This window comes from Ascaphus truei, chromosome 7, assembly GCF_040206685.1.
Source record: "Ascaphus truei isolate aAscTru1 chromosome 7, aAscTru1.hap1, whole genome shotgun sequence".
NCBI lineage: Eukaryota > Metazoa > Chordata > Amphibia > Anura > Ascaphidae > Ascaphus > Ascaphus truei.
In genome coordinates, this window is record NC_134489.1 from 93,807,614 (window position 1) to 93,820,742 (window position 13,129).

Here is a 13,129-nt window from a genome sequence, read left to right on the forward strand (position 1 = left end):
GAAATGCCTTAAACTTGCCTTAAACTAGCCAAATTACACCCAGCATGTAACCAGGCTAGTTTAAGGCAAGCCTTAGAATACTCGTTGTCTCGTCTGTATGTGTAACACATCACATAACACTCTATATGGATCACTAATAATACAACTATCCATTCAGACCTCGCAGGGCTGTATCCCACACCTTGTGCCCAGTATTGTGTATCTCACACAGAGTCCCCAAGAGTCCCACAATACTCCAAGGGTGTGACTGGTGTTAAAGTTGGTACACTTGATGACTGTACCTGCCCGGGGCTCCTGCACCCGGGTACAACAGAAGAGGACCCGTCTGTGTCCAGCGGCAAAGTCTCCGTGATGGCGTCCTCCTGCCAACAGAATGATCTCACCGTACAGATAGTCCCTTTATCTGTAGTGAGACAGGTCTGGTCCCAGACCTCACTTGCCAGGCCACGTCGCATTCAGCTGTGTCCCTGACTATACTGGCCTGCTAAGGGCATCCGTTCCCTATCTAGGGCATGTCTCTGTAGCAGCCACAAACTATCAATGACTGGGGCCTATCTGGGACCTAGGGGGTCTCTGGCCTAGTGCAGGGGCCACTTGCTCCCTGCACCTGCACACCCTCCCCAATCTGTGTCCCAGCTTCTACTCATCTGCATGGTCTCTGCCTGATGACTACACCCTGTCAGCCAGAGGAATCCTAGAGCATTACTGGCTCCCTGGCATCAGGTGACCTGTCAGCCCCTAAGCACTTTGGGGGCTGTAGTCCTCCATGGCCCTCTTTAACATTGGGGCCGCGTGCGCAATCTGCACTGTCCATGCGCGAGTGTGTAATGGCTGCCGCTAGCCATACCTGCGCATGCGCAACCTCCAAGAGCCCCTGCACTAACTGTAATGGGCCACAACTCTAACCACCTGCTTCGCATGCGCGAACCTCGCGCCAACCACAACATGGCTGCCGAATCGCCTCTGCGCATGCGCGTCCCACCGCGCATGCGCGGACACATTAAACATGGCAGCGTCCTGCCACAGCTACCTCCAGGATCTCCCGGCGATGCGCTCGCCCCACAAAACTGGAGGTGGGAGAAGAGAACCTGGAGTCAGGGGGACCGGAGGGACCCTGGCTACACCCATATATTCAGAATATAAGTCTATGGGCTATGAAACGCGAGCAAAACAAGTGCAAAATAATTTATCAAAGAAAAAAATGCCATTACTTTCAGTGGTTTTCCTTATCTTTGATTATGGTGGTGTTTGTGTTTTTTTTGCTTTAGTTTTGTAGCCATGTGTCTCTGATAAACCCCCCATGAATATAAGATAACAGTATTAGATGTATGTATTTGTGTTTCGTTTTATTGGTGTCCATGTTTTAAAGGACAAAAATTGGAAAAATGTCGTTAAACCGGCACTAACTATAATAATTACATCACTATAATGTGGATTAAATGTCATTTTGTGCATAAAAGTTTAAAGGAAGAAAATAAATAGTGACCTATATCAGCATTCATTTAAAAGGGACCATTGCAGTGTTTATATTCTTTTACCAAGAACTATTATTGAGGAGAGAATGCCAATGTAGAGGTTATTTGAAAGTAATATGTACACACTCTCTTGCTGCTCTGTTCGTGAAAGGATAAATCTTGTATTGGAATAAAATGCAAAAAAGGTTTACAATGGTTTATATTGACTCTGACGATATTGCTTTAAAATTGTATTATACAATGTATAGTATTGTAGTATTTATAACAAGATGTGTACAATGAATTACTAGAGGTTCAGAGTCCATGGATGATCCATTACAGATTCTATGATCTGATAAGAACAACAATATATACTTAGAGATATGGAAAACAGGGTTTAAGTGGTTTAAGTACTGATAATGCATAGTATTTCAAAATCTCTTAACCACTGGAGGTTGCAAACAATCAATCTTCTTTGTTTCATTTGAGTGCTGCATGATTCCCTTTGGATCATTTGTGTAATGTTATGTAATGCACAGATGGGCAACTAAAGATATAAAAGACCAGTTTTGGAGAATATCTCAAATGTATATGCATGTACACAATTTGCATGTAATTAGCCTAATATACATTAAAATTAAAGGTTGTTAAAAGCTCTACATTGTACATCATATTCACAAATCTGTGCAGCATTGGTTAACTTTATGTGAACACACACACACACACACACACACACACACACACACACACACACACACACACACACACACACACTTATCATCATCATCCTCTTCATCCTTTGTGGATCCATTGTTGAATGAAGGCCTGCACAATGATCTTCCAGTTATTGTGGTTACAAGCCTCTCTTCTCCACGTTTCCTCCTCCCATCTTACCTTTTGGTTGTTGCCTTGGTCTTTTAATCACTCTTGAAATCCAGTCTTTGTCCAATGATGATAATTTCTTCTTGTGATATGTCCGACCCACTGCCATTTTAATTTCTTCACCCTTGTGATGATATATATATATATATATATATATATATATATATATATATATATATATATATTGTGACAAACGGCTTACTCCGGGGCTCCGTCGTTTGTCCGGGACTGTTTAGAACACGGTCTTTTAGGGTAGGTTAAATGATGAGGCGTCACGTACTGTTCCTTTAAACAGGCTATGCCTGGTTTATTCAGTCCCAGGCACTGAGACTGCCACAGTGCATACAACAGAAAACAGATCAAAACAAAAGCTGCTCACCTGAGCGATAACTTAACTTAGATATCCCTGACTCAGGGTTGGAAGTGGCTTTTCCACTCCCAACAACAAAACACGGTACTTTTGCAGTCTTACACAAATGAACAGAAAGATTGAACCTGTTTGGGGAAGAGGCTTCTCCCCTCTGTAGTTCAGCAGCCTTCCAGCCTCCTGGCTCTTGTGGAGAGACCAGAGCAAACAGGAAATCAGTCTTACATACCTGATTCCTAATTAGCATGACAGGTGACAGAAATCAGGCAGCAGACAAACTCTGGTCTGGATCTCTCATCCCTCAGTTCCAGCGCTTGCCAAACTGTGGGATGGAGTGTATGTATTATAAGGCTGCACTCCCAGGCCAAACAGGATAGAAACTGTCTAGTATCCTGGGAGCCCTATATACGGAATTTATTACCATCCCCTGGTTTCTGTCACAATATATATATATATATATATATATATATATATATATATATATACACACCATAATACTGAGTTAAGTTATGGTGAGTAAAAAAAGTGACAAAAACCCTCCACAGGAAAGCAAATATGCAAGTATTATGGTATAGCCTATCCCATAGCCTCTCTGCATACCCAGTTAAAATCAACCCCACACTGATGAGACCCATAAAGGTTGAAACGGCTGTCTGTGGGTGGTTTTCTGGGTATGCACCTTAACCCTGGCTGTGCTCAAAGCTGTGACCATGCAGCAAGCTTAAGCCTATAGGGAACCATGTTAAAAATGGTTTTTGAGGCAAAAAGTGACACTGTGTGCTCATTTGCATGTCATTTCCCAGAATCCCTTGCTGCAGTGGAAGTGCTGTATGCTGGGTGATAATGGGGAAAGGTGGGGTTGCAGACCTGCCTAAGACATGCAGATGAGCATACAGTTGTATTTGCATATTTGCTTTCCTGTGGAGGGTTTTTGTCACTTTTTTTACTCACCATAACTTAACTCAGTATTATGGTATAGCCTATCCCATAGCCTCTTTGCATACCCAGTTAAAATCAACCCCACACTGATGAGACCCATAAAGGTTGAAACGGCTATCTGTGGGTGGTTTTCTGGGTATGCACCTTAACCCTGGCTGTGCTCAAAGCTGTGACCATGCAGCAAGCTTAAGCCTATAGGGAACCATGTTAAAAATGGTTTTTGAGGCAAAAAGTGACACTGTTTGCTCATTTGCATGTCATTTCCCAGAATCCCTTGCTGCAGTGGAAGTGCTGTATGCTGGGTGATAATGGGGAAAGGTGGGGTTGCAGACCTGCATAAGACAAGCAGATGAGCATACAGTTGTATTTGCATATATATATATATATATATATATATATATATATATATATATATATTTATAAATATAAAAGTATATAATACATATAATAACATATATATTTGTTTATTTTAACAGCAAACTTTTTTTTACGGACTACGGGAATAATGCCAAAGTTGAGAGATGTGATTTGGATGGAATGAATAGGACAAGAATATTACTTTCCAAAATTGAGCAGCCAACTGCCCTTACTTTGGACCTTGTTAATAAATTGGTTTACTGGGCAGATGTATACTTGGACTACATTGAAGTTGCTGATTATGAAGGAAGACACAGACACACAATAATACATGGGAAAGAGGTAAGTGGAGAAGTCTAAAAATGTTTGGAAGTAACCAAGTTTTTGAAGCCATATTTGGAAGTTAAGTGTGCATTTTATACTTTAATATATGTTAATTAAGATAAATCCTGCTAATTGAAAACTTTTCCAGCTCCTTCTCTAATGTTATGTGGGACCTTAGTTATTGCTGCAATGGAAGTGACTATGATAATAGACTAAGCAAAAATTAATAGTGACTGTACTTTTGAACATTAAACATATTTTCAGTAAGTTTAAATCCAATTTCAATGTATTTAATAACCTTTAATTTACAATAACTGATATATTCACAATGTTTAATCATATTTATTGCATTATGTTATTTTTAATGAGACTCAAATTAAGGTGAAATTAGACAATAACCATATATTTAAGCTAACATTCTTTGATTGAAAAAAAACAATAATAATAATAATAATGAACATCTCCATTAGACAATGCTGACAATGTAAATGTCTAAATTGTAATAAATATATGTGCAAAACATCAACCTCTCGGAACTGTACCTATTATCCTCATACCACTGCCTAATGCAAACCTCAGGACAAAAGATTAATATACAGTAACTGCTTTGTTTAACGATGTTAACCCTGAATAAATAAAGTAAATAGGTAACTTCCATTAATAACCTATTCGTCTGTCAGCTACAGTTTAATGCAATATATATATATATATATATATATATATATATATATATATATATATATATATATATATATATATATATAGGTATTGCCTGACCTGAAGAAGAGAGGATAACTCTCGAAAGCTTTTCCTATGACATAAATTGTTAGTCCAATAAAAAAGGTATCACCGAACACTGAAGAACTAATTTATTCTGCACTATCGCAACTGGACTAACACGGCTATTTTCTGCTTTATATATACATACATAGTATATGTGTATATATATATATATATATATATATATATATATATATATATATAAAACAATGGAAATACGAAACAAATAACTAGATTTGTGTTATATTAGGAATTATTTACACATTTTTTATTTAGGTTTTTACACCACGTAAGTAAATTATAGACTTTAAGTCTAAGACAATAGTCTTCATGCAGATATATTTCATTTTTTTATATCACAGGCTGCATTGATAATGAACTTTTATTACTGATGTCCTAATAAATTAAACCCACTTCAATGCAACTAATGTAATTATAACCAACGTAATTCAAATCGGATCTACCTTTTACTTTTTCATTCAACTTGTGCCTTCTGAAGAAGAGTTACAACTTCCATTTCCAGTAGATACTAGACCAAAATAATCTCACAAAGGCTCTCACAAAGTTCTAGAAGCCATGATGGTTCTGAACAAATTTAGACTTTCTGTACACAGTGTCACTTTAATGGATCAACCATTGAGTTTGACATACTGTACATATAATTAAGGATGTGCACATTTTTTGTGCAATCATTTTTGTGAAGGTCACATGACTTCTTTATATTGCCTTTTTCATAAAAATTTAGCAAAAGTCAAAAAATTTATGGTAATTTGGCGATAATGGTGCATAAATCCAGGAGGTGAAAATGAATCTCTCAGGAGCCCAGTTCAGTAAACACTAGAGACTAAGATAATCAGGATTTGTAACACTAAGAAAACATTAATGTAAAAGAGCATGGCATGCTCAAGGCCCAGGGGCAAGAAAGGACATTATACGAGTTAAATTCATTAAATCGCATATAGGTTTCTATGGGGGGAGGATTGCTGCTTTAATACTTGTAAGTAAAACAATATTAAACAGTAATAATACTGAATTGATTCAAAATACACTATCTAGTAAAAATGAATAAACCTGGAACAATGTATTTATTCAACCTCATGGAAAACTGCGAGGAAACAGACATTAACAGTATGTAATGTTTATGGATGGATACATTCCATTTTCCCCATTATTGATTTGTTGGCATCCTATACTGTACATGAATGATCTGTATTATTTTTGTAGGGGAAAAGCATCCAGGTAGACAAAAATCACCAGATGAAGAGGAGTTTTCACAGCATCTCAGCAGGTTGCAGGACTGGTAAATCCCACTGGTATATCCCTTGCAGGGACAGCCTCTTCGACATGTAGCCTCCCACTGCAGCTGATCTACCATCCGGAATACAGAGACTTTTGACGGTCTTCGATCGCGTGAGGGTAATCAGCTCGTGGGACACATCAGAAACTCTCCATACCAACAGGAGGTATATACCAGTCCTGCAACCTGCTGAGATCCGGTGACAACTCGTCTTCATCTGCTGGAACCAGCTGGGGACTTTTGTCTACCTGAATGCTTTTTAACCTCCTACCATTGTTAGTGCCCCTTGTACTCCCTTTTTTAAATAAATTGTTATTACTTTATTATACTCTGCTGGAGCATGCAATCTCTATCTCTATCTCTATCTCTCGTTATACATTAGTAGCTGATTATATTAATTGTTTGATGCATATTTTACAGACCTAGGTAAGTGTTCTTCGGAGATAAAATTAGTACACAAGGTTCAAGTCCTCTGAGGTATCTTCTTCAGACATCAAATGTGTTGTTTAAATTTGTAGAGATAATTGTAATTACATTTGTTTGTGTTCAATGAACAAATTAAATGTGTTTGTGGGAGAATGAACCTGGGAGGCATCAGAAGTCAAAACAAAATGTTGCTATAGTCCAAAAATCAACCACAAAACACAGATCACATAACCAAGTAAAAACCACATTTAATTGTTTCTAGTTATTTAGCAAGTAAAATTGCTAACTTCAATGTTTTCATCCAAGCATACTTAGTAGGAAAGGGCTTAGGGGTTTCACTTATATAAAAACGAAATAATTATTTTAATATCTCTATGTGATTGTTGTAACCCGAGGGAGGGCCATGAAATTATAAACGTATTACTATCTCTTCCAAAAAGCAAAGTCAAGGAGACTGCCAGTAATGTGCTTCACACAAATGAGTAGAAGTAATTAGCATCTGTTTCATGTGAGTTGAATATTACATTATTTGTTTCCTAGCTATTTATGATTATACTGTTATGCAAATACCGACGGGGGCAAGTTGTGTTGGAAGAAGCTCAACTGATTACCTCTTAAAATCGGGAGGGAGGGGGAGAATTATCATATACATATGACAAATATTTTTTCGTATAGCACCAGTAATAAAGGGACAGGACCTAGCCAAATGAAAGAAAACATTTAGATCTTTATATCTCGTCCTGTCTCTTTCAATGAATAGGGAATGCGAAGAAGGCTTCAACTCACACAGGCAGGGGGCATGGAGAAGAATTGGAGAGAGGGAGTAGAGAGTCTCGGGTGCTCAAAAATGCATAATGGGGAATAGAGGCAGAGGTTTAGGTTGGAGAAACCCCCATAGAATGGTTGAGCAACAAGACAGATATAGAGGATGTGTGAGAAAGAGAAGAGAGATAGCTTTATGTTATAGCTACTGTAACAACATTGTAAATAATAAGGTCATTTCCTACTTTTGAAGAGTATTGTGATATCATTTATATGTTTATCTTTATTAGGTTAGACATGTGTATGGTTTATCGTTATTTGAAAACTACTTGTATGCAACCAACTTGGATACTTCCAGCATCTTAAGAATTAACAGGTTTAACAACACAGATGTCCAATCGTTATTAAGACTAGAAAATGCCAGGGGCATTCACATTTATCACAAAAGGACTCAGCCAACAGGTAAGAAACAAAATGTTTACGACAATAGCTGTCAATACACCTAAAGGGATGTTTTAGAAGGTAAATTAATTTTCATCTGTGTGCCTGTTATACTGATGTAGTAGTCTTTAATGTTCTCTCTGTATGTTATGGTGGGATATTCAGTGTTATCACTGCCATTGAATCCTATTGAAACTCCTGATATGCTGTGTTAGAATGGGATATGTTGTATTATCAGTAGGTAAAATTAAGTCTGCTACAGCTGTAGCAAAGATAAACAGTTTAGTCCTAAAATCCCATTGATGAACTGAAATGTACTGATATAAATTAATATGTTTAATTCATGAAACACAATCATGACAGTGTTTGGTAAAATAAGATTAATTTTGTTGTCAGAGATATTCATATGCTGCAAGTAAATAATGTTTATTTTAAAAGCCTTTGAACATGATGTTTACCATGATTTGTTGTAGTCAGGAGCCATGCATGTGAAATGAACCCAGATGGGATGCCAGGGGGATGCTCACACATCTGCCTACTCAGCTCCAGTTACAAAATGCGGACCTGTCGCTGCAAGACTGGCTTCAGCTTGGCGAGTGATGGAAGGTCATGCAAAAGTATGTTGAACAGTCAAATGTTTCTCAGGCAGCTAATGTAACGAGAGAAAATTTTATATTTTGATTACTTACAACATTAAGGACACAATGTTTAAAAGTAATTTATGAATGGCTTATTATGTAAATGTACTTTATCTGTGACATTCTTCTTTTGAAACTGATGCAAATGAACCGCAATGTGTTACTTTTGGCTTCCGTCCATTCTGATGTGAACCATTTGATATTAAAACAGCAGGAATGAAACATGCCAACCTTATATGACTTTGTAGCCAGAAATACTTGTTTAGTTTATGGTGCTCTTGGCCTCTGTAGGAATAATACTGGCCTAATAGTGCTTTATGATCTGTTGAAAAACAAAACAAATGTATTTTAGATTATATTTTATGAACCTTAAATGGTAATGTGTGTGTTACCTATAGCATTTTGCAACCATACAAAATACTTTACAAGGAAAGATATGGGCCTTTCTGAAATGGCTAAAGTTATCAGTCACTGACCCATATGCCGTGTCCTCCCCACTAAATATGTAATTAAACCATGAAAATTTCATAGCCTGGTCTGAAACCCTATCACGGCGGTGGAAGGTATTAATTCTCTTCCAAATGTTATGCCAAATGAATTGTACATATGAAACGTTTTTAAATACAATTATTTGTGATACATTCTGGTAAGAGTATTTCCAAACTTTTGTCATCACCGAGCGACAACTATTTAGTTATTTTAATATAATATTGAGTAAATCTCCATGTTTTTTCAATGATATGGAAAAGGTCAGAAAGACCAAAGCAAAGCTTTCCCAAAATTTGTCCATTTCATTTTTCTCCTCTAAGTACCCCCTATTTATATTTACCCTCGGCTGCCCCTTTTAAACCCTCCCTAGAACTTATTTTGCTGTTTTGGGTCATCTCCTTTTTTTAGCTCTGCTGTTCTGTACACGCATGTGCTCTGCTCTCTTCTGTGTTATTTCCTGGTAATGTGCTTTCCTGCTGTCCTCATTCTAACGCTCTGGCCTTTATTCCGTATGCTGTGAAACTGCTTCCCAGTACTGGAGAAAATGTTTATCCTTTTTATTTGATTCGCGCTGAATTTACCGGCACTGGGAAGTAAGCAAGGCCACTTTCAGATTGTTTTGGTTGTCGTTCTAAAATATTGGTTTTGATTTTGTTTTGAGATTTGTAAAAAAAAAAAAAAAAAAATGTTGGAAAGAACAGATTTTCAAAATTTGGACAAACATTTTTAAACTTTGAACTTTTGGAAGTTTGCAAACTCAAAAGTTTATTAAAAAAAAAAAGAAACTTTAAAAAAAGCCCAATATGTATTTTCTAAAAGATGAACTTTTATAAGGTTATGGCTCTAATTTAGCTTGAATTAAAGAGTGCGAAAAAGTTTGAATTTCAAACCCGCGGTCCTTCACATCCTCACAGCATATCGATCTGGGACCTGTCTTTCCTTTTCCTTATTCATGTTATAGCCAGGGCCATATTTTCCACTGCTGGGGAATGCCACATAAACCCAATGCCCTGACAGGAGGGAAGAACACGCGGGCAGGTAATAAACTAATGTTGAAAGGTCGCGGCTGCCTTTCACCTTCCCCAGAGCTGTGAAAAATTGCTTTTTTCCCTACAGCTCTGAAAAAGTAGGGATTTATTCAGTAAAGTGTTACAAGTCTGATTCGGAAACTTCAATTATTTGAAAAGGAATAAGGTGTGGTGCTCAAAACTAGTTGCGTAAAATACAATCTAATACAACTCTCATATGTAATATAAAAGTGAATGTGAAACACAAACCATAGTGTAAAACATAGGAAAACATGATATAAGTAACTCAGTATCGCATAAATTGTGAAACAGTGAAATCAAGCGATATCAGTGAAAAAGGTTTTAAAGAAATAAATATGAACAATATACTCCTCCACTCGAAACCCTAGAACAGGACACGTTTCAGATGCCCTCCACAGTCAGTATCCAAACCAGCAGGGGAACAGGGGATGTATCACCAAAGGAGAATTTGAGAAATGGACATAGAACAGTATTGCAACACAAGGTGGATAGGTATTGCAATAGACTTCCAGTATTTATACTCACAAATTATAGGAGTAATATTAGCATATCCTAAACTGTGACAAACATGGGGGGATGTCCAGTATACTTGGTTCAGCAGTACCCAGGAGAAAGAAGAGAGATTAGGATAGTGCGGATGGTACTTAAAAAATGTTTACATTTATCAACACAGACCCCTTACAATGCAGGCTTACATTAGGGTAGTCAATTAAAACATGGTACGTTATTAAAGATGTTAACGGATGCCGCCGTGACTCCCGTGAGCCGGGTGTGTCGTGCTGTCACTCACTCCAAGCCTCTGCTGCTTCCGCTTTAGTCACTTCTGGGTGTGGAGTCACTTCAATTGGAGTTTTCGCGCAGTACTGCCGAATTGGTACCATCTAACTTTCATGAATAAGGCCCTTCACCTGGCTTCTTCTATATCTCCTTTCTTTGTCTCTCTCAACGTTCTCTCTTCACTATGCTGCCCCTCTCGTTGTCTGTAAAACATGCTACAGGAAAATACATTCAGAACGCACATTTTCTTCTTACATCACTTTATGTTCTATGTTTCATCTATTAACATAACTGGAAGGGGATGCAGGGGTAGCCTGGTGTTAGTAATAATGTGTATCAATCCCTTTGTAGTACTTAGTGTTTTGGTTGTCCGTGGCTAGCTGGCCACTCAGGCTACTAAGTGATTAATTGTTAACATATTAAAAAGTTGCAAAACGTTAATTTAATGAAGTTTTATCATCTGTGCTAGGCATTCTCTCTCTCTCTTCTCTTCTCAACAAAAGCCCTATTTCACAATTTCAAAGGGAGTAATTCCAAGACTTAAATAAGGTCACGTTATTTGGGAATTATCCGAAAATAACGTGACATTAACCTTAATCTAATGAGCTCAATTAAGCTAATGTTTGCATATGATTTTCTGAGTCAATAAGGTGTTAACTCAGGGAATCTGATGGTTGTTTCTGTTTTAGGTAATGTCACATAATTTACCCTGATTTAGCAGAGCTTTGTGACTCTGCCCCGAGGACGTTTTAGGGGAAAGAAAGCTATGAGGGCATTTATTTTACAGCATGAAGATGCTTGTCATATGAAATAGTCTGTATATTTTTCTGAAAACATTCTTGTTTGTTTATTACATGACATTGACAGGATTAATGAATGTTGTATTTAATCACAAATGACATCAAAGATAGAATCTAATGAATTGTTAAATTAAATGCCTTCAAAATTATACTATCCATTTTACACTGGATACAAAGTTATCACGTATGATCTGTTTTTTTTTGCCAAGCGGACATTTCAAGAAAAAAAAGAATGATTAATTACAATCACTAAATTATTTTTTGTTAAATTAAGGAAATACAATTAGCTAGCCCTCTTTGTATTGGGTATATTCTGATTAGTTTCAACATTTAATTTATAACATTGAATTAAAAAAAAAATACGTGGGTGACATAATTACAATAATTATATATCTGATTTATGTAGTGTAAAGCAGAGGTAGAAAACTCCAGTCCTCGGGGCCACCAACAGGTCAGGTTTTAAGGATAATCCTGCTTCAGCACAGGTTGCTCAGTCTTCAACTGAACCACTGATTGAGCAACATGTGCTGAAGCAGGGTTATCCTTAAAACCTGACCTGTTGGTGGCTCCTGAGGACTGGAGTTGCCAACCCCTGGTGTAAAGTATACTAAGTATTCTCTGCTTTCTAAACTTTTATTTTCTACAGAACCCAAGAATGAGTTATTCCTGTTTTATGGAAAAGGACGCCCAGGAATTATTAGGGGAATGGATCTGCATACCAAAACATCGGATGAATACATGCGTCCCATTGAAAATTTAGTGAACCCAAGAGCTCTGGATTTTCATGCCCAGTCCAGCTACATCTACTTTGCGGACACAACAAGTTTTCTTATTGGTCGACAGAAAATTGACGGCACAGGCAGAGAAACTATCCTTAAAGATGGTATGGGGCATTGGTACTTTTTGTATTACTATTATTATTATTCAAAATTAATCAAATTACCCTTTAATAGTAATATTCCCCGCAGGGCATGGCACTACCTGACCATTAATGACCATGGAGTTTAATGTCTACACTCTGGCCATTAATGGCCATGTGTATTTCCTGGATTATTATTAAATAATTGTACATTCTTATTTGCCTTTTTTCAATATGATTTGAAGCCACTTCCCCAGAAAAAAAGATCAGCTCCTTTCAAATTAAAGGGACTAAAATATTTCCTAGCATGGGGATGATATTCAATCACTGCATATTGAATAAGGTCTATTGTTTTAAAGAGGCATGTCATGCGGCACTTAAAAAAAAAAACATTTGTTTTAATATATGCAGCCTTTGATTACCTTTATTGAAAATGAATTACCTAAGCTGCCAATTGATTTGTTCTCCCAAAATTGATCAGCAAAGAT

At 37.2% G+C, this 13,129-nt stretch overlaps 1 protein-coding gene across 1 annotated transcript in view; it reads left to right on the forward strand.

The window, feature by feature from the left end:
• Positions 1-13,129, forward strand: part of LRP1B (LDL receptor related protein 1B) — a 1,102,312-nt gene that overhangs the window by 562,325 nt on the left and 526,858 nt on the right. Inside the window, exons 8-11 of the mRNA XM_075610066.1 lie at positions 4,119-4,341; positions 7,879-8,050; positions 8,503-8,646; positions 12,429-12,665. Coding sequence (XP_075466181.1) covers positions 4,119-4,341; positions 7,879-8,050; positions 8,503-8,646; positions 12,429-12,665 — 776 coding nt within the window. The remainder of the gene's footprint in view (positions 1-4,118; positions 4,342-7,878; positions 8,051-8,502; positions 8,647-12,428; positions 12,666-13,129) is intronic.